The sequence below is a fragment of the Canis lupus genome, chromosome 16 (genome assembly GCF_048164855.1).
Source record: "Canis lupus baileyi chromosome 16, mCanLup2.hap1, whole genome shotgun sequence".
NCBI lineage: Eukaryota > Metazoa > Chordata > Mammalia > Carnivora > Canidae > Canis > Canis lupus.
The window spans coordinates 4,658,746-4,685,896 of NC_132853.1; the positions used below are offsets into that span (position 1 = coordinate 4,658,746).

The window sequence follows — 27,151 nt, forward strand, 5'->3', positions numbered from 1 at the left end:
GACGGGCCTGGCGCCGGCGGCGGCGGCGGCGGCGGCGGCGGCGGAGGGGGCGCCGCGGGCGGGCGATGTGAGCGCGGCGCTCTCGGCAGGTGAGGCGCGCCGGTCGGGGGCGGCGGGCGTGGGGCGGCGGGGCCGGGGGCAGCCCTCGGCCGCTGTCCGGCTCCCTCTGGGCGCGGCGGGGCGGGCGCCTCCGCGCCTGGTCAGTCCGGCGGGTGGGCGGGCGGCGCGGGCCGGGGCTGGGGCCGGGGCCGGGGCCGGGGCCGGGGCCGGGGCCGGGGCCGGGCGGGGTCGGGAGGCCCGGGCACCTGCTCTGGCCACAGGCGCGCGCCGCGGAGGGGCCAAGAGTGCTCGGCCCCGGGTCCGGGCGCCGCCGGTGGGGCCGCCCCGGGCTCCCCAGCCTCCGCCCCGGGCGTCTCGGGATCCCCTGCTGCCGGGCCCCGCGCCCCCAGCGGCGCTGCCCCCTTTGTACGGGGAGGCTGGGTGGCCGAGTGCCCTGGAGAGCTCGTCCGGGCCGCGGGGTCGGCCCTGCTGGTGGCCGCCGCCGAGCCCCTGCCCCACGCCACCGCCTTCCTCCATCCAGGTAAACAGGCGGCGGCGCGCCCTGCTCGGCCCCGGACGTCTCCATGGTCATCTCGCCCTCGGCCGCTCCTGCCATTACGGAGGGCCGGGCTGGGGTTGGCCTCCGGGGGTAAACGGTGTCTTCCTCGGCTGGGCTTCAGGGCGGCACTAGTCGGGGAGCCGTCTGGAGGCTTTCTGCAAGCTCTTCCACGCTGGGCCTCAGTTTCCCCATCTGATCAGCGAGGGCTTCAGATTCGCTCTCTAAAGACCCTTGCGGGTCTGTCACTCTGTGTGTGTGTCTGAAATTAAGGGCTGTCCCTGATTGCAAAATACTGGGCCGTTCCACTGAAGACTTTTTGCGAATGTGGACTTTTTAGCCACTTAATACACTTGGTTTCAGACAGGCTTTAAGAATGATTCCCAGAAGCTTTTCTAAATCTTACCTTAATTGTATTTCATCCCTTGCTTTTGTCCCTAGGAGTAATCAGTCACATCCCGCTGAGTTTTCGCATGCAGATTTTTTTTTTTTTCCTCGTTGTTTATATTTGCCCATTTTCTCTTTGTTCCTTAGTCCAGGCCCTCTTTGCTTCACATCTGGATTATTGCAACAGCTTCTTAGTTGGTCTGTGACTTCAGAAGTCCCCCGCCTCCCCCCTCCTTCCTTTATGCTAATGCCAAACTTAATATAGGAAGTCAAAAAAAGAGTGGAGTGCTTGCTTGATTATTAAATGTCAAGATGCTGTTCCATGTGGTAGGGGAAAGCAATGGAAGACACACAGCCTCCAAGCAGCTTTTACACTGGGTGCTGAGACTTTACCTGTGAAAAGGTAGTTGATTGATGAGACGGGGCTGTGTGCTGTAGAATTAAGAGGAAGGAGAGATGGAGGTCACCAGAGGCTGAGTGGTCAGGGAAGGCTTAGCGGGGAGGTAGGATTTGAGCTGGCTGCTACAGGATGAGTAGGACTCAGATAGGAAAAGAAGAATCAGGCCCAGTGATCCAGTGGAGCTAGTGAATAGACCGGTCTCCTTGTAGAGAAGTGTTCCTATAGGAAAGGGAATAGGACGAAAGATCGATTGGAGCTTGTTCCTGAACGAATTTAACACTAGGCCAAAGTTGAAACTATTCTAAAGGGGGGGGGGTGGTAAGCAGCAGGAGACTAGGGGTGGTTTGTGATAATTTGCAGGAAAGGAAAGGAGTTGGCTTGGAGGCTAGGAGATCAGCTAAGAGGCCATGGCCTTGAGTAGTATCCTCTTGTCTGCCACACTGGGTCCAGCCATTGCCCACCCCCGCTCTTCTTGGTTTGACCCCTCCTCACCTACTTGAACCTATTCCCTGCTTCTCGTTCTCCCATCTGTCCTCTGCAGAAGCAAGTTTATGACCGCCTCTAGGGCTTCGCTCCTGTTGTTCCCCCCTTCTGAAGTGCTGGCCTCCTTTTTCTTCTCTGTGTAAATTCTCCATTTCACTTCCTTCAAGCCCCTGCTGAAGATATACTTCCTCCAGAGGGTGTTCCTTGACTGCCCTACCCCCATGCCTTTGTGGCACTCACAATCTAAAGCTCAGGATTCAGCATGTGTTCCTTGGTTATTGGACTTGTTCTTGTCCCAGCTGGAGTGGGTGTTTTTTTTTGAGGGCATTGTGTCTTAATACTTCTTGTGGAGCTCTGATGGTATCTAATACGGCAGCCAGATTTTTATAAGAGATATTCAGATACTTCACCTGATATTTGTTGGTACACTTAAAAAAAAAGATTTGATTCTTCTCCTTTTTAAAGGGGGCGTCTGTTATTATCAGCTTTCTCTGTTATATATCACTGATGCCCAATGCTGCCATTCAAAGTGGATGTTTTCGGCTCTCACTCTTAGAGCACCCATAGCATAAAATGAATCTTTGGAAGATTAAAAAGTTTACTTTTGATTATGAGAGAGAAAAAAGTCACGTAATTCTTCTGTTGGAGACTGTGGGGAAAGAACTGCCACTTTGGAGTCAGGCCTGGGTTTGAATCCCAACAAGGCTACTTACTAGTTCTGTGAACTCGGGCAATTTGTATGAAGTCTCAGAGCCTGTCTCCTCTATAGTGTGGAGATAATAAAATCCATCTCATAGGGTTGCTCTGAGTTTTAAAATGAAAAAAAAAATGTATATGAAGGGAGGTAGCAAGAGTTTGCAACTCATATTAACTGCTCAGTACATTTTCATCACCACCACCAGCTCATCAGGTATAAATTTATCAAGGTGGAGAGATGAGATGTGGATTTCTATGTGTCTCTGGATCCTTTCAGCTGAAGCACTTGTTGAAAATGTCCGTATCCTGAATCCAGAATACGATCGTTATGTTTTCTTTCCATTCGTTTTCACGTTACTTTAAATTCTGCTTCATGTTTTTCAAATTTCTTAATTATGTCCATTTAGTGTTTTATAGCTGACTGCTGAATTTAGCTTAGTGAAGGTCATCAACTGAATGCAGTTTAATATCTAATGGTTATTTTCTGGTTGATATTGATGGCATGGAAAACCTCACAGAAGAAAGTGATTCAAGGTGAGCTTTTCTAACCCTTCTGTTCTAAGAGGTAGGATTTGAGGTTCCCAGCCAGGCTCAGGGCCCCAGAAATGCCAGCAGTAAAGCAGAGGAGATGCCACTTCTTGACATTTTTGAGTTCTTGGTCTTAAGAAAGCTTACTCATTCCTTTACCTGAAACCTACCTTTCTCATTTGGGATGAATTCATGAAACCTCCATTTGACCACTTCACAGACAGAGGTAAAGAAATGTTTTCGGACATAGTGGACACCTTGCAAAGAAATGGCTGCAAACTACTCAAAGTACAGCACAGTGTAAACCCTTAACTATCTTTGTGTCGGTGTGATGATACATCCTTAAATGAGAATTTTCTTCTCACTGAAAGTTGATCAGTAGGAGTCCAGCACCAGTGAAAACCCTGCATCTCACCAGTGTGCCTGGATTAAAGTCTTACAGGAGGTAAGAATTCCCACTCAGGACTGACAAATCTAGGTTCAAATCCTGGCTCTGACAGTCATTAGTGACCTTGGGAAAAGTTCTTCATCTCAGTTTGTTTCCTTATCTGTGGAATGGGGATAGTTGCCCTATCTGTGTCAGAGTGTTGTCATGAAGGTTCAGTGAATAGGTAAAGTGCTTACTTAGCATAGAGTTCACAGTAGGAATGTAACTGGTAATCCTTAACATTACAGGTGAGGTTAAAGAGGCCATCCCTGCCCCGCCAGGACAGCTCAGAAGAAGATTCTGATGTTTTTTCATAGACTGGAAGACAAACCCCACTGTCAAACCAAACTGTACTCTCAGAATTAGTGTAACTGAGCAGACTTGGAGAATGTTAACGCCTTGGTAGGAAATCTAACAGTTTGGATAAAAATGTTCTTTCAGGCTCACATGAATTAATGCAGTAAGAACTCTAGACTTGTTTTCTTTTAAATTAGGATGAGTGCTTCATGAATATCCATCACGGAATGCCATTTTATTTATTTTTTTCGTGCATTGGGTTTTAGCAGCACCAGAATGTTTTATGCAGCCCTGGTGTTATTCGGCTGCTGCTTTCTAAAGGATTAGATTGTAATTCATGACAGCTCAAGTTTAGTTTTGATCTAGACCCAGGCAGAAATACCTAGAAAAGTTATTTTTATATAGTTGTTACTGCTGTTACCATGCCTGCTGTCCCTAGTGCTTCCATCTGTGGTCTTTTTCATGACTTTTTGTGTGGAATGGAAATTAGAGATCCTAGGTCTTCAGTGCCTCATAGAGTTGTGGCTCTGGTATCAGCAAGTGACAGAATCCAGCAGGTGCAGCTCTGGGTTTGGAATCGTGAGCATCTTGATTGAGAATAATGGGTACCTCCTGGTGCCTTAAATGACTTCCAGATTTGTAACCTTGATTTCTTTTATTAGAAGTGTCACTGGGTATTTTTAAACGAAGCAGAGCAAATTAGAGTGTTTAATGGGTTAGATGGGAATGAGCCACCTTGCTAGATTGTGCCTGCTGGAAGGGATGGCCCTACACCTATTGGGTCGTCAGCAGGAGGAGTTGAGAGCTGAGGGTGTAGCGATGGTGGCATCTGAGGATTTTGAGCCACCAGCTTGGTTCAGGTTGAGTCAGCTGACATGTGCTGAGAGCCTCTCTCTCTGCCAGACACAATGCTGGGCTCTGGGCACACGGTCCCTGCCCTCAGCTCACTGCCGAGGGTGTGTGCTCAGCAGCACATTGGCGATTGCTTAGATTTTATGCCTGCGCTTCTGTTCGAGTTGTCTTTATGGGGAAACACTTCCAGGGCTTTCCCCAAGAATGTTGTAAAGGGGTTTGCAAGGCCCGAGTGCATGTTTGCCCAGATGGCATTGAAGTGTCCCTTCTTTCATCTTTAGGCTCTCTTCAGAATGGATTAGCAATGCAGGGAGATGTAACTAGTCTCCACTCTGGTTTTCATTGTTCAGTGTCCTTACAGCTTAAAAAAAGGCACAATGCCGAATTTTATTGATGAAATGTTGTGCTAAGTGTGGGTGTTACATTGTTCTTGTGACCATGTCACAGTACCTCTCTTACAGGAGCAGACAGCAGAACTCTGCTGCTCTCAGCTAAGCTTTTTTCTCTCTTCTCTCGCATTTTACCAGATCAGTGCTCGGTACAATCGTTTGATTACTCCCAAATCGGCATCTGATGTTTCTGAACAGCACCCCACACACACACCCGCAACCTCTTACTACCCGTCAGACAGCTCTACACAGGTGCCCAGTGGGCAACCCAGACACCCCTTGTCTGAGGCTGAACTCACTTGCCTCCTAGCATGGGTAGCGTCCTGCAGTCTCCAGGTCCTATTGAATCCTTCTTTGGACTCATGTTCAGGTCGGTGGCTGCCAGAATTGATTTGGAGTTTTCTCATCTAGTATTCAAGGCCCTCCACGTTCTGATGGTGGTTCTCCTCTTTGCCCCGTCACCCCTGGAACCTGAGCCCCAGCCACTCCTCCAGACACCACATGTTTCCCTCCTTTATTCCCCGCTCCTGACATTCCTTTCTGTTCTACTTAAAATGCAGAGCCGTGTTTACCTATTACTAACACCAGGAAGCTTTCCTTTGTTCTATTTTGATTTTTAAAAAAATCTCTTTTGGTCAAAAGTGATCAGTCTTGTCATTGCTCCTCATAGTTCTTTGTTTCTGCCTCTCTAAATTGTCTACTTGATACACTCGTTATCCACTTGCAGCCTTTCTCTAGATTGTTTGGTTTACAAAATTATATATTTTTAGGAAGACTCTTACACATATCTTAAAAATACTTTTGGTGAGAATAATACAGCTATGTGGTAGAACATTCAAGAAGTATAAAGTGAAGCCTGTTTCCCTTCCCCCTCCCAGTCCTTAGTCCTCATTCCCAAAGTCACCGACTTTTATAGTTTCATGTGATTCTTTCCAGAGTTGATACAGCAGTGGATATTTATTCTCTCAAGAAAAATACATGAAAAGAATTCCATATATGCATACATATTGTTCCGTATCATGCTGGTTTGGGCTAAATACTAGAACCCTTTTATAATGAAGCATAATTGATCTATCTGTCCTTTCAATGGCTGTGTAGGGTTTCATTGTTGATTTTTGTTGTTTTTTTGAGCGAGTCTCTCTCTCTCTCTCTCTCTCTCTCTCTCTCTTTTTTTTAAGATTTTATTTATTTATTCATGAGAGATACAGAGAGAAAGAGGCAGAGACACAGGCAGAGGGAGAAGCAAGCTCCCCACAAGGAGCCCGATGTGGGGCTTGATCCTGGACCCCAGGATCACGTCCTGAGCAGAAGGCAGACGCTCAACTGCTGAGCCACCCAGGCGTCCCTGAGCCAGTCTCCTCTTGATGGAATTTTGAAGTTCCCCTTTTCTCTCTCTTTCTCTCTATTTTTTTGCTACAGCAAATAAAAATGCTTAGTGGGCCTCCTCGTTAACATGTGTCCTAACATACTTTTATAAGGGCTATCTATTTGTAGGATCAATTCTTAGCAATTGATGGTGGACCAAATAATAAATGCCTTGTGCTTTTGCATGCTGATTGATCTGACCAGGTTATCCCTCAGGATTACACTTGCCAGTTCTTTTTAAATATGTGCAAATCTGATGGGTCAAAAAAAAAAAAGTAAAAAAAAAAAAAAATCTGATGGGTCACAACTGGTGGCTCATTTTTTCTTTCCCTAAATTCACATGTGTTTAGTCATGAATGAAGCTAAACATCTTTTCATGTGTTTTGTTGCTATTTGTCTTTTCTTTTTCTATGAAATGTTAATTCCTTTGCCCCTTCTTCCGTAGGATTTTCTGTGTCATCCCAATCTGATTGATTGGCAATATAAATTAAGGAATTTGGAAAGTAGCCCATTGTCAGATGCATGTGTATTTTTCCTTGGTATGTCATTCACTTCTGGTTTTTGCAAAGGATATTTTTCAGTTCTTTGTTGTCAGATGTCTTCATTTTGCCCTTTGTGGCTTCCGGGATTTCTGTCATGCTTGGAAAGACCTTTATTTCATTATTATAAATAAATTCATCCATACTTTTTTTCAGTTAATTTTTGATGATAATCAAGTCTTATAAAAGTACTGTCATAAGAACATACCAGGACCCTCTTTCCATTCCCTGGTGCTAAGAAATCAGTGAATAGGCAACACCTTTGAAAACTCATGTTGCTTCCCTTACCCGCTCTTTCTTTCCTGTGAGCCTCTGGGGTTGTTTGGTGTGAGGGCAGTCATTACCTTTTCAATCTTTTGCTCAAACTCAGTGGAAGGAGCAGGGTGAAAGGAGGAGCAAAGTATGATTAACTGGTGTATCTGTTCACACCCCTGTCAGGATCAGTCCGGTCTACTAGAGACTGTTACTTTGCTGTCTTTGCAAAGTGACCTTTTTATTCTTAAAGCTCCTTAAGGGGAGCCTGGGTGGCTCAGTCGGTTGAGCATCTGCTTTTAGTCGGGTAGTGGTCCCAGGGTCATGGGATTGAGCCCCGCATAGGCCCTCTGCTCAGCAGCTGTCTGCTTCTCCCTCTTGCTCTGTGATGTCTCTCACTTTCACTTTCCCTCAAATAAATAAAATCTTAAAAAAAAAAAAAAAATAAACCTCCTTTAGGTAAAATGCATTTGTTAGTGAGCTTTGAAACCCTGATTAGGGGTAATTTTCCCATGTTTATTGGATTTCAGAACAGGGTCTTGTCCTGTCCACACACGCATGGGTGTGGTGAGACATTCTGTAGCTTTTTTGGGTGGGATCTTGAAGAGATTTCAAGCAGCTTTGCTAACTAAGCCTCGTTGAGTATGGTCTTGCATCAGATTTTAGTTTTCTTTTCAGAGTATGCATGCATGTTTATCCCTAGGACCCGTCTCCTGACTTCAGGTCTGTGGGTGGAGCATCGCAGGCTGACCTGGACACAGGTTGTACAGTGTGGCCCTCCCCCGTGGCTCGTGCACAGAGTGCCTCATTGTGGCGACCTCCCCCCTTCTCTGGTCACCCGGTCTGCCTTCACTCCCCGGCTTGGGTCCGTGTTCTTCCTGAACCTGCTCCTTCTCTATTCCTCGTGATTCTGGCCTGCCCCTGGTCTGCGCTGGCCTGTTGTTCTCGCTGCTGTCCTCGGTGCTTGATCAGCCCTGGGTCGCAGTCTGCTCTGGCTTTGGAACACCAGTCTCAGTGCTGCTTAGAATTTTGTTGAACTTGGGCTAAAGTAGCATCTGCTCTGTGACTTCCACCTTTAAACACCAAAAAGACCAGTTACTTGAGCCTCAGACTAGTGGTTTCTAATTAATTGAGTCTGTAACATGAAGATAGGTGTTTAAGGAGTTGGAATCAGCCAGGGTCAGCAGCTCGGATGGGGAGAAGTATGCAGATGAAGGGCATACTGTATCTTAGCTGCAGGGCCACCTGGGACCTTTTTTTTTTTTTTTTCTGCTCAAAGCCCTTACCTCTCTTGGAGATTCTGATCTAGGAAGAGGCTGCTGTCATAAATTCCTAGAGCTGCCATTGTTCAGTCACAGGGTCATGCATTTGTAATTTTGATGGATATTAATAAAATACCCCTCACTTGGCCTTCTCCATCCCCTTCCTCTTCATAGAAGCAGTAGGAGCCCATGCAGCAATGGGGGAATGTTTACCACTTGTCCCTGTCTCTTTCCCTGGCCACAAGGCTAGAGTAGGAATGTAACCTGGGACAAGCTTTCTTATCCTCAGCTCTTCCTGACTTCTGGTCCTGCTATTCCCCACGGGCAAATTAGACAAGGATCAGGAGTTCTAGTGTAGGAAGTCTAGATGGGCAGATTTTGCACTGGTATTGAGAAAGTTAGCCTCTTGGAATCTCAGTTTCCTCATTTCTAAAATGGGGGGGGTACCTCCCTCTGTGGGGAGGGCAAGAGGATTCAGAGAAATAATGCATATAAGTCCTTTATGACATGCCTCGCCCATATCAAACATTCAGTCAATATCAGTTATTGATGATGATGGTGATAATGGGCTTTTCCAAGTAAGGGAGAGGTCTAAAGGATGTGGGAGGTGGCAGTGACCCCCTTTTACAGTTGCTGAGGCTAGTGGTAAGGGGTGGCTGGCCACAGGGAAGTGGATGAAGGGGACCAGTGTCAGGACTGCCCACCTCAGAGGTGGTCCTTCCCAGAACCCGCTGAGACCAGTGACAGCAGTGTCATCAGCTGACCTTGGTAGAGGCTGTGTGTGAGGTGAAAGCTGCTTCCAGGGGTGTTCAGATATTCTCCCATTAAAAAAAATTGGCAGAGCAGGAAGTGTATGTGTCCATTGGTTGAGTGAGCAGAAGAACACTGTGAAGAGGTTGAGCAGCTGACAACTTGAACCTTCCAGCAGACCGCTGCAACTACATCCTTACCGTGTATGTTTTTTTAGAGGTATTTCATGTTCTTATCCAGAGTGTAATCTTTACAAACAAACAAACAAACAGAAAAACTCTTAAGTATTAATGGAAAAAAAGTATTAATGGTATTGAAGAAAAATGTCCAGCTGATATATGTGTGTCTTTTAAATTCAAAAATAGCAATGGAAATGTCTGGTTTGGGGATGGCTTCTTGCCTAAGTTAATGTGACAGACCTGTGATCAATCTGCTGAGTTAAAGAGTACTGATTCTGCTGTATTTAGTGAGAGGAATAATCACATTCATTATTGTCTTGCGAAGCAGCTGCAAACTTTGTCTAGATAGAAAACTAATATATAAATCACTTCTCTGCATTATGAATTGAATGAATTTCATTCCCACATCTCTCTGAGTTGGAAGGAATCTATGTTAAGCCTGTATCAAACTGTGAGACTGGGAATCTTATTCATCTTTGAAATCCCTTTGGTTTGTGCATGCAGAAGATTGAAACTGAATGAGTATTTCCTATAAAAGTAGAAAATAATTTAAATTCCCAGTCAGTATGCCATTTAGTGATTGCAATTAAATGTAATATTTGCAGCAAATAAGACAAAAGGCTAATTTCCTTAATTTCCAAAGAGCTCTGACAATTCAATAAAAAGTGCAAATAGAGGTAAAGGATATGAACAGGCAATTCAAAGACAAACTTAGACAAATTGCCATTAAATGTGAGAAAAGATGATCAGCCTCACTTATAATTAAATAAAAGCACTTTAAAACCATGAGATGCCATTTTAAACTGATCAGTCTGGCAAAACTGAAAAAGTGTAATGCTGATTATTGGCAGTTCTGAGGGGAACAGAGACTTCATGAGCTGTTGGTGGGGGTAGCTGCTGCCGCCTTTGGGACACAATTGGCATGATCAGTGGAAATGAAACCATGATTCTAGCAAAGTCTTCAGCTTGGAGGAAATACCATGGCTATTTAAATTTTTTCCTGTTTAGGGTATCAATTGGGACCTGGTTAAATAAGTACATTTCTATGGCTGTGGAAAGATTTTAAGGTGTATTAAATACATTAAATAAAAAAGGGGGTGTAGAACAGTTTATGCTGATATGTGTTTGTAATTTTCTCTGAAAGAACACAGAAAACTCTTACCAGTGATTATCTTTGGGAATAGGAACTGGGGAAGAGCTTTGCTACTCGTTTTTTATTTTCTTTACTAGGATTTAAGTTTGTGTGCATGTATTTTGTTTTAAAGATCAAATTAATGCAACGTTGATCTAAGTTAGGTGTAGGCCCACTGACATTCTGTGCAGAGGAGGAATCAAGACCTTCAAGAAACCAGTGAGTAGCCCATGTTGGGAAATTGCTGATCTAGAGGAGTGGAGGCTCCTGTTTGAACTTGATTGTCTCTTGAAGAGGTTCCGACTTGCTTTACCTCTGGACCGCTAGACCTGATATCAGGTCATTGGGTGTAGAACTTGTGATTCATGATGCCTTTTGCTCCATTCAGCTTGGTAACGTGCCTAGGACTGAAGTTACCTGCAAAATCCCTGTGTGTCAGACTTTTAGAAGCCTCCTGCTCTGGAGTGTTGCTTATTAGCAGCTTCAGGCAGAGGGCTTTGAATCTCATTGTCACGGCCAGAAGGAGGTGTTAATGTAAAGGAGAAGAGAGTGAAGCACTTCCTTTCTCATTTACAGAAAACTGGAATCCCTCTCTTAGGTGTTAATCATGGCCTTTGGTTTTTCTCTCCAGTGATTTTCTTTCAAGTGTAGCTCTCTACTTTTCTTCTGAGAAGATAAAGAGCCATGCAGAGGAGGAGGAAGCCTCACCTCAGAGCTAGTTTCGGTTGGTTGTAGACTATTTCAGAAATGCTTCATTGTTTTTTCTTTTCTACTGGTTTTTGCCCAGAACTCTGCACCTTTCAAAAGCCTAAGCCCACGTTCCTTTTGCCCCTTAATCCCCAAAGCCACTATTTACACACCTTTGTGTCATGCCAGGCAGTATCTGTGTTTCTAGAAGGCAGTCTGGTGTAGTTAGGACCACGACCTCTCCACTCAGACTAAGTTCATCTTTTAAATGTGGGACTTTGGCAGTGTCTTGACTGCTTTTCCTCAGTTTCTTCATCTATAAAATAGGAACAATCGTAGTATTTCCTTCATGGAATTGGTAAAAGGATCAAATTAATATATATGTTTAGCACAGAGTCAGTACTCATTATATGTTGGATTTTATATACATTCAGTGCATGAATTTCCCTCATTTAATCATGATAGCAGTTGTGTTGGGCAGTAGTTCTTTTGAGACCTTTTCTAGGTAGGAAATCAAAGTTAACCAACTTGTCCAAGACCACATGGCTGTTTAAATGTTCATTAGTACTATTATTATCAGGAAGTGGCAGAGCCAGGATTCATGAAGGTAGCTGAGTCTACCTTCAAAGCCAGTTCTCTTTGTTACACCATGCTGTCCCCCTAAAAAAATGTCTGCTACAGCTAACCTTGATTACTGTGGGCCAAACAGCCACTGTACTATTTCCTACTTCTTTTTATTAAGATTGACTGATTGACGGAAAAGGACAAACATTATATGGTCTCATTAATTTGGGGAATATAAAAATTAGTGAAAGGGAATAAGGGAAAGAAGTAAAAATATCAGTGAGGGTGACAAAACATGAGAGACACCTAACTCTGGGAAATGAACAAGAGGTAGTGGAAAGGGAGGTGGACAGGGGGTTGGGATGACTGGGTGATGGGCATTGAGGGGGGCACTTGGCGGGATGAGCACTGGGTGTTATGCTAAATGTAGGCAAATTGAACTCCGATAAAAAATTTTTTAAAAAAAGATTGATTGATTTGAGAGAGGGAGAGAGTGGGCATGTGTGCATGCATGTATACGTGTGTGCTCGGGAAGGGCAGAGGGAGAGGGACAGAGTCCCAAGTAGACTCTTTGTTGAGCCTGAAGGGGGAGGCTTGCTCTCAGGATCCAAAACCAAGAGTTGGATGCTTAACTGACTGCACCCCTAGTGCTTTATAGTTCTGCCTACTTGTATTTTATAACAAGCCACAAGGCAGTGACTGTTATTCCCATTTTCAAGATAAGAAAACTGAGACTTGGAAAGTTTATGAAGTACCTCACCCAAGATTTACAAGTGGAAAGCAGGTGCCATTTCAACCCAGATCTGACTCCAGATTCGTGCCTCTGACAATTTTATTATGATCTTTTCTGACCTTTAAAAAACTGGATGACGGGGGCACCTGGGTGGCTCAGTTGGTTAAGCAGCTAACCCCAGCTCAGGTCATGATCTCCGGTTCCTAGGGTGGAACCCTGCCTTGGGCTTCCTGCTCAGCAGGGAGTCTGCTTTTCTCTCTCCTTCTCATGCTCTTTTTCTCTTTCTCTCTCTCAAATAAATAAAATCTTAAACAAAAACTGGGGCTGAAGCATCCTGAATTTTTTTTTAAATGTTACTTATTTTTAATTACATATTCAGATAGTTTAGAAGTGTGTCTAAAAAGATTCATTGAAAGCTAGTAGGACTTCCAGCTACCTTGGCCCCATCCCAGAGGCAGTAGAGATTATTTGTTTTTGTGCATCATTCCAGAAATAGTCTGCATATTGACACAGCAGTGTGTGTGTGTGTGTTTTCATGGTGCTTTATACAAACAACACGTATACCGTTCTGCACCTCACCCTTTTCCTTCAGCAGTATACCATGGTGATTATATCATGTCAGTATGAAAAGAGCTTCCTTATTTGTTTTTACTGGTTGTATAATGATCTTAAGTATGGCCGTTCCATAAGTTATTAGCCATGCTCCTCTTGATGAGCATCTAGTTGTTCTGAATCTTTTGTTTTGTCCAGTGCTGTAGTAAATTGCAAGGGCTAAAGTTCCTTGGTCCTAGGGGGACATGCATTTGTAATTTCAGTGGACGTCACTAAAATGCCCTCCAGAGTATTTGCCCATTTTACAACCCACCAGCAGTGTCTGTCAAATTATCATTTGACAGGGATTTTAAGGTATTTTTTATTTTATTTTATTTTATTTTATTTTATTTTATTTTATTTTATTTTATTTTATTTTATTTTATTTTATTTATTTTTATTTTATTTTATTTTATTTTATTTTATTTTATTTTATTTTATTTTATTTTATTTTATTTATTTTTATTTTATTTTATTTTATTTTATTTTATTTTATTTTATTTTATTTTATTTTATTTTATTTTTTTATTTTATTTTATTTTATTTTTTTCATGAGAGAGAGAGAGAGAGAGAGAGAGAGAGAGGCAGAGACACAGGCAGAGGGAGAAGCAGGCTCCATGCAGGGAGCCTGATGTAGGACTCGATCCCGGGTCTCCAGGATCAGGCCCTGGGCTGAAGGTGGCTCTAAACTGCTGAGCCACCTGGGCTGCCCATGCCAGCTGGGTTTGAATCTTGCCAGTTTGAGAAAGAATTGTGTCTCGTGTTAATTTTTGTTTGTTTGTTGATGTTTTTAAGCACTTTATGTTTCAAGACTATTTTAATTTCTTTTGAAGCATCTGTTCATAGCCTTTGCCCATTTTTCAATTGTTATATTTGCTTTTATTGATTTGTAAAAGTTTTATATTTCTTTGCCATATATGTTGTATTTCTTGTAACTTTTGTTCATTTGTTGGTCAAAAGCCATTTATTTAGTTGTATCAAAGTTCTTCTGTGGCTAAAACTCTGTTTTTTCCTCTGGTATCTGTCTTTGTGTGCTTAGTAAGACCTTCTCTAGAAGGTATCTTGGTCTGTGGTGGAAAAGGGATCTAACTTTATTATTACATATTCATATTATCCAAGCAGCATCTATTTCAAAAATTCTTCCTTTCTCACTGATTGGAAATGGCCCACAGGGCCCATCCTGGTCTGCCTTCCATCTGCCTTGATGGCCCCCTGAGGCCTGTGTCCTCTGCCTTCCTCATTGTCCCAACTGTACCGGAGTTCTCTAATGCTTCTTTCCTTCCTGCTCAGGCTCTCGTCTCTTGGTGTGTGGCATTCTGTCTGTCTGGAGAACAGGACCATTCTCCTACAGCACCTCCCCACCCTCCATTATAAAAGATCTCCTAGCTCTTGTCATATTTTTTAACAAGAGAATGATAGCCCACCTGAACCCCTAGTGCCTGGCACATAGAAGACCGACTTAGAGGGAATGAATTATGCGGTCATACATTTTGATATCTTTATGTTTGGCTGTTTTTGTTTTTTTTTTTCTAAATTGTCTTTAGTATTTATTCTTCTAGATCTTCACTGTCCAGTGTGGTAGCCACTGGCCACATATGGCTAGTGAACACTTGAAATGTGGTTATTCCAAATTAAGATGTGCTATAAATGTAAAATACACATCAGATTTCAAAGAGTTAGTATGAAAAAAGAATATGAGATGTCTCATTAATAATTTCCTAACGGGGATCCCTGGGTGGCGCAGTGGTTTAGCGCCTGCCTTTGGCCCAGGGCGCCATCCTGGAGACCTGAGATCGAATCCCACATCAGGCTCCCGGTGCATGGAGCCTGCTTCTCTCTCTGCCTCTCTCTCTCTCTCTCTCTCTCTCTCTCTCTCTGTGACTATCATAAATAAATAAAAATTTAAAAAATAAATAAAGGCTGTGTTTAAAAAAAAATAATTTCCTAACGTTGGGACATGTAGGTGGCGGTCAGTGGTTGAGCATCTGCCTTCAGCTCAGATCGTGATCCTGGGGTCCTAGGATCGAGTCCTGCAACAGGCTCCCCACAGGGAGCCTGCTTTTCCCTCTGCCTATGTCTCTGCTTTAGTCAGTGTCTCTCATGAATAAATAAATAAAAATCTTTAAAATAAAAAAAATTATAATAAAATAACTTTCTAACATTGATTATATGTTGATAATGTTTTAAATAGGTTAAGTAAAAATGTATAAAATTTTAATTTTTTGTTATTAAACAATGCAGCTGCTAGAAAACATTACACATATGGTTGGTGCTATATTTCTGTTGGACAGCAGCATTCTAGATGAATTTCAAAATCATTTTGTGAACTTACTAAGTACTTCATTGGGTTGCATTATAGTCATAACTTAATTTGGAGGGAGAGTGTCCACAGTTTATCGGATCTTTCAGAAGTGTAATATGTATCTTCACTTATACATGGTTTTGTCCTTATAAAGTGTTAGTTTTCTTCTTGTAGATCCTATTTTTTTTTTAATCCTCCTGGTATTTATAGCTTCTGTTACTATTGTCGGTTGTACTTGTCGTTATCTTACCTAACTGGTTTTTTATGTACAATAATTTTTGAAATGCTCCATTTGCTAGTTCCTGCTTCTAAACAGATTTGTTCCAGTGAGTACCTTGTGTTTTCTGTGTAAATAATCCTATCTGCCTTGAATAGTAATTTTACCTCCTCTCTTCTAATGGCTCTGTGTCTTAATTTTCTCTTGTCTGTGGCTTTGGCTAGAACTTCCAGAACAATGTTAAGTAAGAGAAGAGATGGGGAGACAACCTGTGTCCTCCCGGGGACTAAATGGGAATGCCACTATGAAAGTATTTACCAGAGTACGCACCAGGGAACACTAATTCTTGGGAATATTTACATGTGTACCTTGAGAGAAGAGTTACATGCTTAAATGAGTGTGCAAACAGCTGAGTTAAATAGAATTCTTGTTTGCAGGACTTTTCAGGTGGGTTATTATGCTAATATATTGTTTAATCTCTAGGAGGTTGGGATATTGAGTCTAGTGCATGGGCTTGTGTGCTACTAAATACAGTTTGGGAAATGCAGATACAATGTTTCCTTTCTAAGGATGATGTTGCCATTGATTTGCAGTAGGTACTGTTTATTATATTAAGAAAATATTCTCTTCCTATTTTTCTCTTACTTTGAAAAGGCATTTCACTTTCTAAAATCCACATTTGGTGTAGTTTTGATTTGGCCATATGGTTTTTCTCCTTTGATTTACTGCTGTGGCAGATTATATTTATATATTTCCTAACATGTAGCCATCCTTACATTTGGTCACAGTATATTATTCTTTTAATAGGTTATATTTCCTAGTACTTCCTTCAGGACTTTAAAATATATTTACTTAGGTAAAGTTGGCATTCGTCTTCTTTATCCTGTTCGCCATCTTCTGGTATCAGATTTAGGCCATATAAATTGAGATGCTTTAAATTTTTTTTTTTTTTAAGATGCCTTAAATGTTTTAACATGCATCTAAAACAGTGTGAACGGCCTGAAGATCACTTATGCTTTGGCACTTCTGTTTTTTATTTAATTCTGCCAATTTATGTTATTCTAAAAATATGTCCATTCCATACAGATTTCAAATTGATTTCAGTCATAAATCTAGGATAAATAAGGGCACAGTATTCCTCCTTAACTAAAATGTTTTAACTCAAATTCTGACATGATAAAAAAAATTCTGGTGTAATCTAGTCACACTAACTGGTTGATCCTTTGCTACAAGAGTCAGATATATTTATTTATTTTATTTTTTTATTTTTAAAAGATTTTATTTATTTATTCATGACACAGAGAGAGAGAGACAGGCAGAGGGAGAAGCAGGCTCCGTGCAGGAGCCCCACGTGGGACTCAATCCCGGGTCTCCAGGATCACACCCCGGGCTGAAGGCGGCGCTAAACCGCTGGGCCACTGGGGCTGCTCAAGAGTCAGATTTAATTGCACGTTGTTGTGTCTTATAATTTTAAAAATTTTCTCTGCGATTATGCTGTTCTATATTAATAACTTTTTGCTTTCTTTGGGTTTGATTGTTTCTTTTCTGACCTCTTCGATGATTTCATTTATTTTTATACTTTGTTGTTTAATAATAAAAACATCTAAAGCACTGACTTACCCTGTTAAAATTTGTTGTTTCAAAATCCTCAATATTTCGAAAAATTTCAAATATATAGAAAAGTTAGATTTTACAGTAAACACCTGAATACACCCATCATACACACTATGCTTGTTAACACATTACTATGTTTGCTTTATCACCTATCTGTTCATCTCTTTTTTTGGATTCATTCTCAAGTAAGTTGAAGATATAAGTAAACTTTACTCCTAAGCCCTTCTTGCTACAGATTTGATATGAGTTTTTTCTTTCTCTCTCTCTCTCTCTTTCTTCTTTCTTTCTCTTTCTTTCTTTCTTTCTTTCTTTCTTTCTTTCTTTCTTTCTTTCTTTCTTTCTTTCTTTCTTTCTTTCTTTTTCTCCTTCCTTCCTTCCTTCCTTCCTTCCTTCCTTCCTTCCTTCCTTCCTTCCTTCCTTCCTTTCTTTCTTTCTTTCTTTCTTTCTTTCTTTCTTTCTTTCTTTCTTTCTCTCATTTTATTTATTTGAGAGAGAGAGAACAAGTTGGGGGGGAGGAGCAGAGGGAGAGGGAGAAACATTCCCCACTGAGCAGGGAGCCCAATGTGGGGCTCAATCCTGGACTCCAGGATCTTGACTTGAGCTGAAGGCAGATGCTTAAACAACCGAGCCACCCAGGCACCCCAGAGTTTTCTTTTTTACTAAATAGTTTTATTCCTTTTTGACTTTCTCTTTGATTCTGTGCTTATTCAGAAGGTGCTTAAATTTCTCTTGGTTGCATTTTAAACACTAAAATATAATTGTTAGATCTGATTTTGTTGTGTTTTGGTTAGAGTGCAGCCTGGGCTGTATACCCTTTCTGGGTTGTGAGTGCTTCAGTGCTGTGGGTTCTTGGCAAGGGCTGCCGGCCTTTCCTAGGTATGCCCAGGCTATGAGCACTGGTGAATGGTGATATGTCCATCACTCTAAGACTCTTTGCTGGAAGAGTCAGCTGCCTACCCAAAAGGATATAAAGGTGTACAGAACCGAAGGGGGAAAAATGCACATCAGGACAGCAACTCAGATTCTAAACTAAAGAGTTTAGCTCCATTAGCACAGTGCGTCCAGTGTGCTCTCTGCTTGAAAAACACCAATTGGAAACCTACAAGTAAGGCAGAACAATTTTTAGATGAGTTTGCGTATTTTTTTTTACAAAGTACTCCAAATCCTCAGCAGTAAGTGAAATATCAGGGAAATACGTTTCCTAAAAGGATACCAGATTCTCAGTGAGCTGAAAAGGCCCTACTATATAATGTTATGATTTTGATAAAGATGAATGTTAGGCCATTGGGGCTCTAGGCTGATTGATTTTTAGGTTATCTGACTTTAGGTGAATTAACCAAGACGTGAAAGACTGAAAATGAGTAAGAGGAAGAACGCTCAGGTTGACCCTCGGAGGTGAGCGCAGTAGCTGCAGTGGTGGTGGTGGTGTTTTTGCGAGCTTGTGTTTATGCCACTTGTACTTGGTGAGGAGTCACTGGTGAATTATGAAACTCTCTCTTTCTGCAGATTACGCTTCATGTCAGTAGAAATGGACAGCAGCAGTTTTATTCAGTTTGATGTGCCCGAGTACAGCAGCACTGTTCTGAGCCAGCTAAACGAACTCCGCCTGCAAGGAAAACTATGTGACATCATTGTCCACATTCAGGGTCAGCCATTCCGAGCCCACAAAGCAGTCCTCGCTGCCAGCTCCCCCTATTTCCGGGACCATTCAGCATTAAGTACCATGAGTGGCTTGTCAATATCCGTGATTAAAAATCCCAATGTGTTTGAGCAGTTGCTTTCATTTTGTTACACTGGAAGAATGTCCTTGCAGCTGAAGGATGTTGTCAGTTTTCTGACTGCAGCCAGCTTTCTTCAGATGCAGTGTGTCATTGACAAGTGCACGCAGATCCTGGAGAGCATACATTCAAAAATCAGTGTTGGAGATGTTGATTCTGTTACTGTTGGTGCTGAGGAGGCAACAGAGAGCCGTAATGGAGTTAAGGACAGCAGCTTCTTTGCCAACCCTGTTGAGATCTCGCCCCCATATTGCTCTCAGGGTCGGCAGCCCACCACGAGCAGTGATCTTCGGATGGAGACGACGCCCAGCAAAGCTTTGCGCAGCCGCCTCCAGGAGGAAGGGCACTCAGACCGAGGGAGCAGTGGGAGCGTGTCCGAGTATGAGATTCAGATAGAGGGGGACCACGAGCAAGGAGACCTACTGGTGAGGGAGAGCCAGATCACAGAGGTGAAGGTGAAGATGGAGAAGTCCGACCGGCCCAGCTGTTCTGACAGCTCCTCCCTGGGGGATGACGGGTACCACACAGAGATGGTGGACGGAGAGCAAGTTGTAGCAGTGAATGTGGGGTCCTATGGTTCTGTGCTCCAGCATGCATACTCCTATTCCCAAGCGGCCTCGCAGCCAACTGGTGTGTCCGAAGCTTTTGGAAGTTTGAGTAACTCCAGCCCGTCCAGATCCATGCTGAGCTGTTTTCGAGGAGGCCGCGCTCGCCAGAAGCGAGCTTTGTCTGTCCATCTGCACAGTGATCTGCAGGGCTTGGTGCAGGGTTCTGATAGCGAAGCGATGATGAATAACCCCGGGTATGAGAGCAGCCCCCGGGAGAGGAGTGCAAGAGGGCACTGGTACCCGTACAACGAGAGGTTGATCTGTATTTACTGTGGAAAGTCCTTCAACCAGAAAGGAAGCCTAGACAGGCACATGCGGCTCCATATGGGAATCACCCCCTTTGTGTGCAAGTTCTGCGGGAAGAAGTACACACGCAAGGACCAACTGGAGTACCACATCCGGGGCCACACCGATGACAAACCATTCCGCTGTGAGATCTGCGGCAAGTGCTTTCCATTCCAAGGTACCCTTAACCAGCACCTGCGGAAAAACCATCCCGGCGTAGCTGAAGTCAGGAGTCGCATCGAGTCCCCTGAGAGAACAGATGTGTACATGGAACAGAAACTAGAAAATGATGCGTCGGCCTCAGAGATGGCCCTAGATTCCCGGATGGAAATACACACAGTGTCCGATGCTCCTGATTAAGATGGTAACGAAATGCACCCAAACAAAGCACATTAATCAATGCATATTTGTGATTTGCTTTGTTGTAATCTTTGGTTTTCCCAACCATCTGGAAATCTCTCGGTCTCTTGGCAGTTTTTCTAAGGTTTCTGGAAGGAACACTTCTTTGTGTTTATCCTTTCCCCTGCCCTCCCTCTCCCAAGGAGCTCAAAGCATGAAGGGCAATGTATCCAGGGAAAACACAGGCTGACAGTATTCCTCTTTGGCTGAACTCTTAATCCAAAATCTGCCAGTGATTTAGCTCTGCCAACTGGTTGACCCTACATTCTCTGCCAAGAGGCATACTCTCTCGATGTGCGCACTGGCAACAGTGCATTTCCACGGAGAGGGACTAGGATGCCGTCAGCTGATACAAATGGGTAACCTTTTCTAATTTAAAATTACTTTTAGGGGGTAGTTAGACAATTTATATATATATATAATAAAGCGATTATTATATATATAGTATATATACATTCTCAAATTTGATTTTATTCTGGTTGAGGTGAATGTAAGAGGAATATATAATTTAATACAATGTGAACAGGGCTTTTGACTCTGTCTCGTCCCTACCCGATGTTAGGGATTTGTCCCTTTATTTCCCCTAACAAAAGAATGTTAATAGGTTTTCATATATATTAATCATTGTGTCCAAAAGCAAGCAAAGCAAATCACAGTGTTCGTAGCTCTGCTTCATAACAAGTACATAAACCAAATGCCATAAAATGTATTCAACTCTAGTTGGAAACCGTTTGGAATTTTTGTTCGTTGTCCAGTCAGTAAGCTGGATGACCCGTGGTGCTGACCTTTTTACATATTGTAGTGTTATATTAGCCAACCCCAAAGGAGCAGTGGTTTTCAATGTTTTTACTGGCCTACGAATCTACCTTCATTCCGTACTGTAGAAACATACATACCAGGTAACTAAATCGAATCACTCTACCATGAGTTAGTACTCGCACTAAGGGAAAGGGATTTGTAGTTCCGTCTACAAAATTCTCCAAGCAGTGTTGTGGGTTGTTTCTTTCTCTCTCTCTCTCTCTCTCTCTCTCTCTCTCTCTCTCTCTTTTTCAAACAGCTAGTTCAGGTGCACAGCAACTTTTTCTATGTGCAGTTCCCAGGGAAACTGCAGAACTTGGAATTTGTACTTTTTGTAAAGATATACTCTATGGGAATTGCAAGCAATATATCTTAGTATTGTGTGTGCTAACGAGAGCCTCAGTGGCTCCCCCACTCTCAGTGTTTCCTGCTTAAAGAAACCAACAGTCAAAAGGCCCTCTAAGATACTCTGTGTGTCACCAAATCTGTGTGTCACCATTTTTTTGGTCACGTGGTGCTATTTTTATGTTCCATATCTTTTAGGTCAGTATAGTTGTAGAAAATGTGAAATCTAATGGTAATAGTGATTTACAATTTTTTTTCCTCTCTTGCGTTATAGCTTGAAAAGAGACCTCAAAAGCATGTGCTGGCAAACACATTACTGTATGAAAACATACCTGAGTCCTATTTGAATAATGTTTTATTAGTACTTTAGGACATGTCTTCAGTTCTCTATTTTGTTTACCCGTGTGCTTCTAGTAAACAAAAACGGGCTTTACGAGATGGCTCTGGTACTGTATACTCTGACACAGGGAATTCGTAAGCAATTGGATGATGAGTTTGTGCTGCAGGGCTCCCCACAGGATGTCAGCACTCCAGACTCTACTTGAGAATCTCGACTCTGCAATTTGCAGCTAGTATGTCTCCACAGGGGAACAGCACAAACACCAAAAAGAAAAACAGACACAAAAAGACCCACCTCAGAGGCTAGGAGTTATAAGAATACAAAAACAGACGTTTGCTGGTTTTCCATGCTTTTTTGGCTCTTAAAATACCAAGAATGGTGGGGGTCTGGGGTGGGGGCAGGGTGTTTTGGGGGAGGATTTTGCTTTGTTTTGTTATTTTGAGAAAAGAAAATCATTCAGGCCCTTGTGTGTGATAGCCCCCGGGGGTAGTAGCTGTGCGGTAGCATCTCTTTAGCACACAGGATCTATCTGTTCACGTGTGAACTGCTGCGCTACACATCAGTGTTACTACGTACAGATTACACTCTAATCCTGCTGCTCCCGAGGAGCAGCTTTTTGCTAAATCGGGTATATAAGTATGCCTTCTCCTGTCAAACTGCCTAAGTAAGGGGTGCGTTCTCTCCCTGAAGCACTTGCTCAACTCCTGTCAAAGCCGCGTGCCTCAAGGGGAGGCTGGACCCCAAGTGTTTACCCACTTAAATATGTTCTGGGGTTTCAGGTAAATGTTTGTAATTTTTTTTCTTTACATGAAAAAGTTTGGTTTTGATTTTTCTTTTGAAGAATTAAATGCAAAAAATTTGTGTGGTGATACAAATTAAGTTTGTGACAAGAAATGCCCAAATCAAGGACATGCGAGGTCAGGCTCAGGGAAGGAACCTCCTTTTTCACTCAGGCTTGGAGGCTTCTGAGAGGTCTCCAGAGCATTCTGTGATAGATGAGACAAGTCAGGAGGAGAGAGCACTTGGGGCAGGTACCTCGAATATCCTGGTTCTTGTCACCGTGTCAGTTTTAACCTTATTTACATGGAGTTCTTTGTATTTGTCAATTTGTTTAACTGGTTTGAGTTTACCAAAGAGTGACTTATCCAAAATTGTCTTTGACAAAAATATACATTGCTTTGATTGTACAGTTCAGGTTCAAACATTGTAATGGGACTGTTAAAGGGGCAGAAAATTGATTGAGTTTCTCTCTAATAACCATGATTCCACATTGGCAAGTTCCACTTGCCTCCCATTCATGTTGCTAACACTTTACCCTTTCCACTGCTAGCAGTGTTAAGAATGAATTCTCAAGCCATAACCCAGTACTGTAAGGTTCCACAGGGCTTCGAGGAGGCAGCGCGTAGGCCAGCGCAGAGCTGGACGGCCTCTCTGAGTGAGCACACCGTCGTGCTTCTCAGGGTGCGTGGCGGGTGAAAGGTTAACTCCATTCAGATCGGGCAGCAGCAATTAATTGTGCCTTGTCACATGAGGATGTGCCAGGAGGATTAACATGGCCACAGAACAGAAACATTCTCTCCCTAAAGGTCCCTTCACGTCTCCGCAGACGAAGTACGCTGTGTAACTCCTTAGAGCAAGTCTTTTTGGAAAGCAAAGTCCCTATCTCTGTACAGTTTTAGGTTAGATGTTTCATTTATAACAAATGCAAAAGTCAATTAAGATAGAAGTGATATGTGAAGAAATCTTTTACGGCAGAACATATCCTGAATTCATATAGGTCTGTTCATAATTGAGTCTCTTCTTGAGCTACCTTTTCCAATACGTAGACAATGTGAAGACAGTGACGGCGTCCTTTCCTCTGGGTGTTTCACCTGTTACTACAAACTGTGAAAACAAAGAATTTTATACTTTTACTAATGTTTGTGGTTTTAAACAGTTATTTTCATTCTAATCCGTTCTCTCCCCTCTAATTTCTACTAAAGCTGTAAATACATTTAGAAATTATATTTGTAAATACAGCATATGAAGACAAGTTAATTTTTTTGGTCAGTGGAAAGCCTCCCAATTGGCTCTGCCTTTGTAGTTTTGTTTTTTTGGTTCGTTTGCGTGTGTGTGTGCGTGCGTGCGTGTGTGTGTGTGTATGCATGTTTAACAGCAGAAAGGATACTGTCGGTTCACTGTTAAGCAGAATATACTGTAGAACTAAATTGATAATTTTCCAGCTTCCAGAGCATGAGTAGATGTCTTTTCTCATGATAGCAGTTATAACCAAGTCTTTGTTTTTCCCTTAGCCCAGACCATAGGCCTGCATATTTTTGCGTGTGTTTTTGTTTTTACTTTTATTTTTCCAGCCTAGACTCTAGGAAGAACCTGCAGGAACACAAAACAAGGGCTGGGGTGGGGGGGTGGGGGGTGGGAATCATCTACGTGAATGAGCTTTACTTTAAAGAAATCAATGTATTTTATTTTAACAACTTTTTCTATTAGTTACTGTGATTTTTGTTGTTGTCTATGTTATTGTTAAATTCTGTAATGGTTTCCTGTGAAGCCTCCACTGAAAGGGACTCAAATATGCAACACCTAAACTATTTTCCAAGGGCACATGCCCCTTGAATGGTGCTTCTAGACTGGTCAGGGTTATTTATTAAATTTTATATATGAAAGTATTGGGGAATTATGTAAATTCTTTATATGAAACTAGTTCATAAATCATAGATTTCATATTACTCAGTGCAACTGAACTGAAGGTTCAGAAGAGTCATTCACATTGTTCCAAATTTGTAATGGTTGTCACACGTCACGTATGTCTTCTTCAGTAAGTGCCAGAGTGTTTCCACTGTTTCTGCCCAGTGCTCGACTTCTTGGCCCGGAAGAGGACCTTGTTTTCCCTGGTTCCCCTCTGGGCCTGGCACAGACAGGGCTACTGTAGTTCTTGATCAAGTCCTGGAGGAGCCCTGCCGCAGATTCAGTAACCAGACCTCTTGCTGCCCCTCAGTGACAAGTATGCTGTGAATTCAACCTTTGGACTTGCTGCCCAAGCCTTTGGTTGCTGCCCTGACTATAGTAAGAGGTAAACTTACCTGGTTTCTTTGAGAATGACCATTTTCCTAATGTGAAAACCATCTCTCTCACCACTTTTATTAGTAGGGCTAACATTTTTTTCCGTTATAAATGGTTGAGCAATTTGAATGACTTAACACAGTGTCATTATCTTGCAATATAAACTGGTAACCTCACAAGCCCACACTTCATCACCATATGAAGTAAATGAAGCTAGCTAAGCGGATGCTGTATCAACTAGTAACTTGCCATTAAGGATTATTTTATAGCATGAATTTAAGACTATTTATTCAAATGATATTTTACTCTTGTATTCATTTTGTTTTAGATTTGTGACATGAATATTTCAGTGCTGCTTAATTTTGTTCTGAATTCTTGTTTCTTGCTTGTAAATGGCTTTTTTATGGTATAAAGTCAATGGAAATTGCTGTTTGTAAATAAAAATGCTGCTAGAGCAAATGTGCTATGGCTTCCCTCTGTGTTTGCCCCCCTGGCCTCTGTGAGCTCCACTGGCTCTACAGAGGTCTGCCGTGTCATAATTTCTGTAACCGCTGCTTTTGAGAGGTGAGGATTTCATAAGAAGCCCTTGTGCCACCATGGTGCTGGGAAGGCGAGAAAGAAGCAGGTGTATTTCCATATACCTCTCTCTACTGTGGCGAAGACCGATTGTCAGGGACTCCCGTGTGCTGCCATTCTCCCCTAGAATGAATCGCTGGTGACCCAGGTCCTCACTGGCCTGCAGAAGCACCCCCCTTGGGTCCCTTGAATGTGCCGTGTTCACACCTGCCACAAAGCACAGAGCCGTACGCTGCATTGTGTCTGCCATCTCCAACTGTCTTCTCCCCATTAGCCAGTTAACTTGACTTCAGACTTCAGCGGAGGCCTTTTCTGCCTGGGAGCCCTTGCCTACAGCAGCAGCAGGTCCCTTTACCCAACGCGTATTTCAGTTGGTAGTTGTATACTGATGAGTGGGATTCTTTGGTCAATGTGTCTCCCTCTAACCTGTAAGCTTCTTAACAGCAGGGATCCAGGACTGTCTCCCTCACCTGTATATCCTTAGCACAAGACCTGGCACTGCACCAGTAAGGATTTAACGAATGAGCAAATGCATGTATTCTGGGAGGTTTGAGCAGGGCATCGTGGCTGGGAAACAGGCTGGGATTAAATTTGGCTCCTAGTCTGCTGGAGCTGCCTCGCTCCTTGCTACTTTACTGTAAAACAAGGCCTCCCTTCTCAGCAGGGCTCCTCTTCCATCAGGTGGGCAGTGAGATGGCCCTCAGTGTGAAAGCTCCAAGTAGGGACCAGCTTCTGGGACTAGCTGGGGATGGGGGGTGGAGGGGAATGCCCGAAGCACTCAAGGGCGCGATGGAGAATGCATCAACTTCAAGTCTGGAGGTCCGGCTTCCAGCCATGCCTGTGCCTGACCATGATCTTAAGCAGGTCCCTCACCCTCTTGAATCCCAGTTTATCTATAAAATGATGGTGGTGGACTCTCCTGACTCAGATAATTTGTGAGCCAATGGCTTCTTATAGGTTTGTTTTCTCCTTGAGACTGGAAAGGCAGCCCAATGTTGAGAGTCTAGGGCGAGCCTCTCCGGCAGGGGTAGAGGAATATCCCGAGGGAGTGTGGTCCTGGCAATGGGAGACCACCTGAAACAGACTGCATTGAACTGCTTTGCCACCAGCAATGGTCACAGGCAGTTGCTAACTCTTCTTTGCCCTGAAGGCACAATCTGTCTTCACTTTGGTTTCTTCCCATTACAATTCACACAACTGGCTGAGCCCTCATGGCTTCAGGAATGTTTATGATGTACTTTATAATGTCAAAGGACAGCCACCAATCCTTAATTGCCTGCTGGTTTTCATGCCCCATCCCGGGGCCATTTCCTCCAAAGCCCCTCATCCCCAAATGATTTTTATGCTTAACATCCTGCAACGTTTTCCTTTTGTTTCTCATAACAGACCTGGCTTACACACCTTTGTCAGCAAACAGGGCTCAAAACTTTTCAGAACACAAATAGCAGAAAGAGGCCATCTGAAGGAAGTGCCCAGAACCTTATCAGCTTGGGATTCCTGCCTTGGAGCCCTCACTGAGTGATCACTGTACCCAGGTTTACAATAAAGCCTGCTGACCCAGTGGGCAGTGGTCAAGAATGTACTATTACTGTAAAGGAGATGGGAGATTTGTTACATTAACGCTGGATAATAATGCAGTCACCCACCTGGCAACCTGCTTGGGTCTGTAGGGGCAGAGTTGTGTCCCTGCCCTGCCCAACTCTGAGATAACAAAGAGGTCC

The 27,151-nt window shown here is 43.1% G+C and overlaps 1 protein-coding gene across 2 annotated transcripts; it reads left to right on the forward strand.

Annotated features, from left to right (window-relative positions):
• ZBTB34 (zinc finger and BTB domain containing 34) lies at window positions 1-25,313 on the forward strand. Of its 2 annotated transcripts, none has more exons than XM_072777966.1 (2): window positions 1-89; window positions 18,748-25,313. In XM_072777966.1, the coding sequence occupies exon 2, from the start codon at window positions 18,758-18,760 to the stop codon at window positions 20,270-20,272; it is 1,515 nt and encodes a 504-aa protein (XP_072634067.1). In that variant the 5' UTR covers window positions 1-89; window positions 18,748-18,757; the 3' UTR covers window positions 20,273-25,313. The 2 variants fall into 2 exon arrangements, with proteins under 2 accessions (XP_072634067.1, XP_072634066.1); XM_072777965.1 differs by lacking the exon at window positions 1-89 and adding an exon at window positions 18,459-18,636.
• Window positions 25,314-27,151: the final 1,838 nt, after the last annotated feature.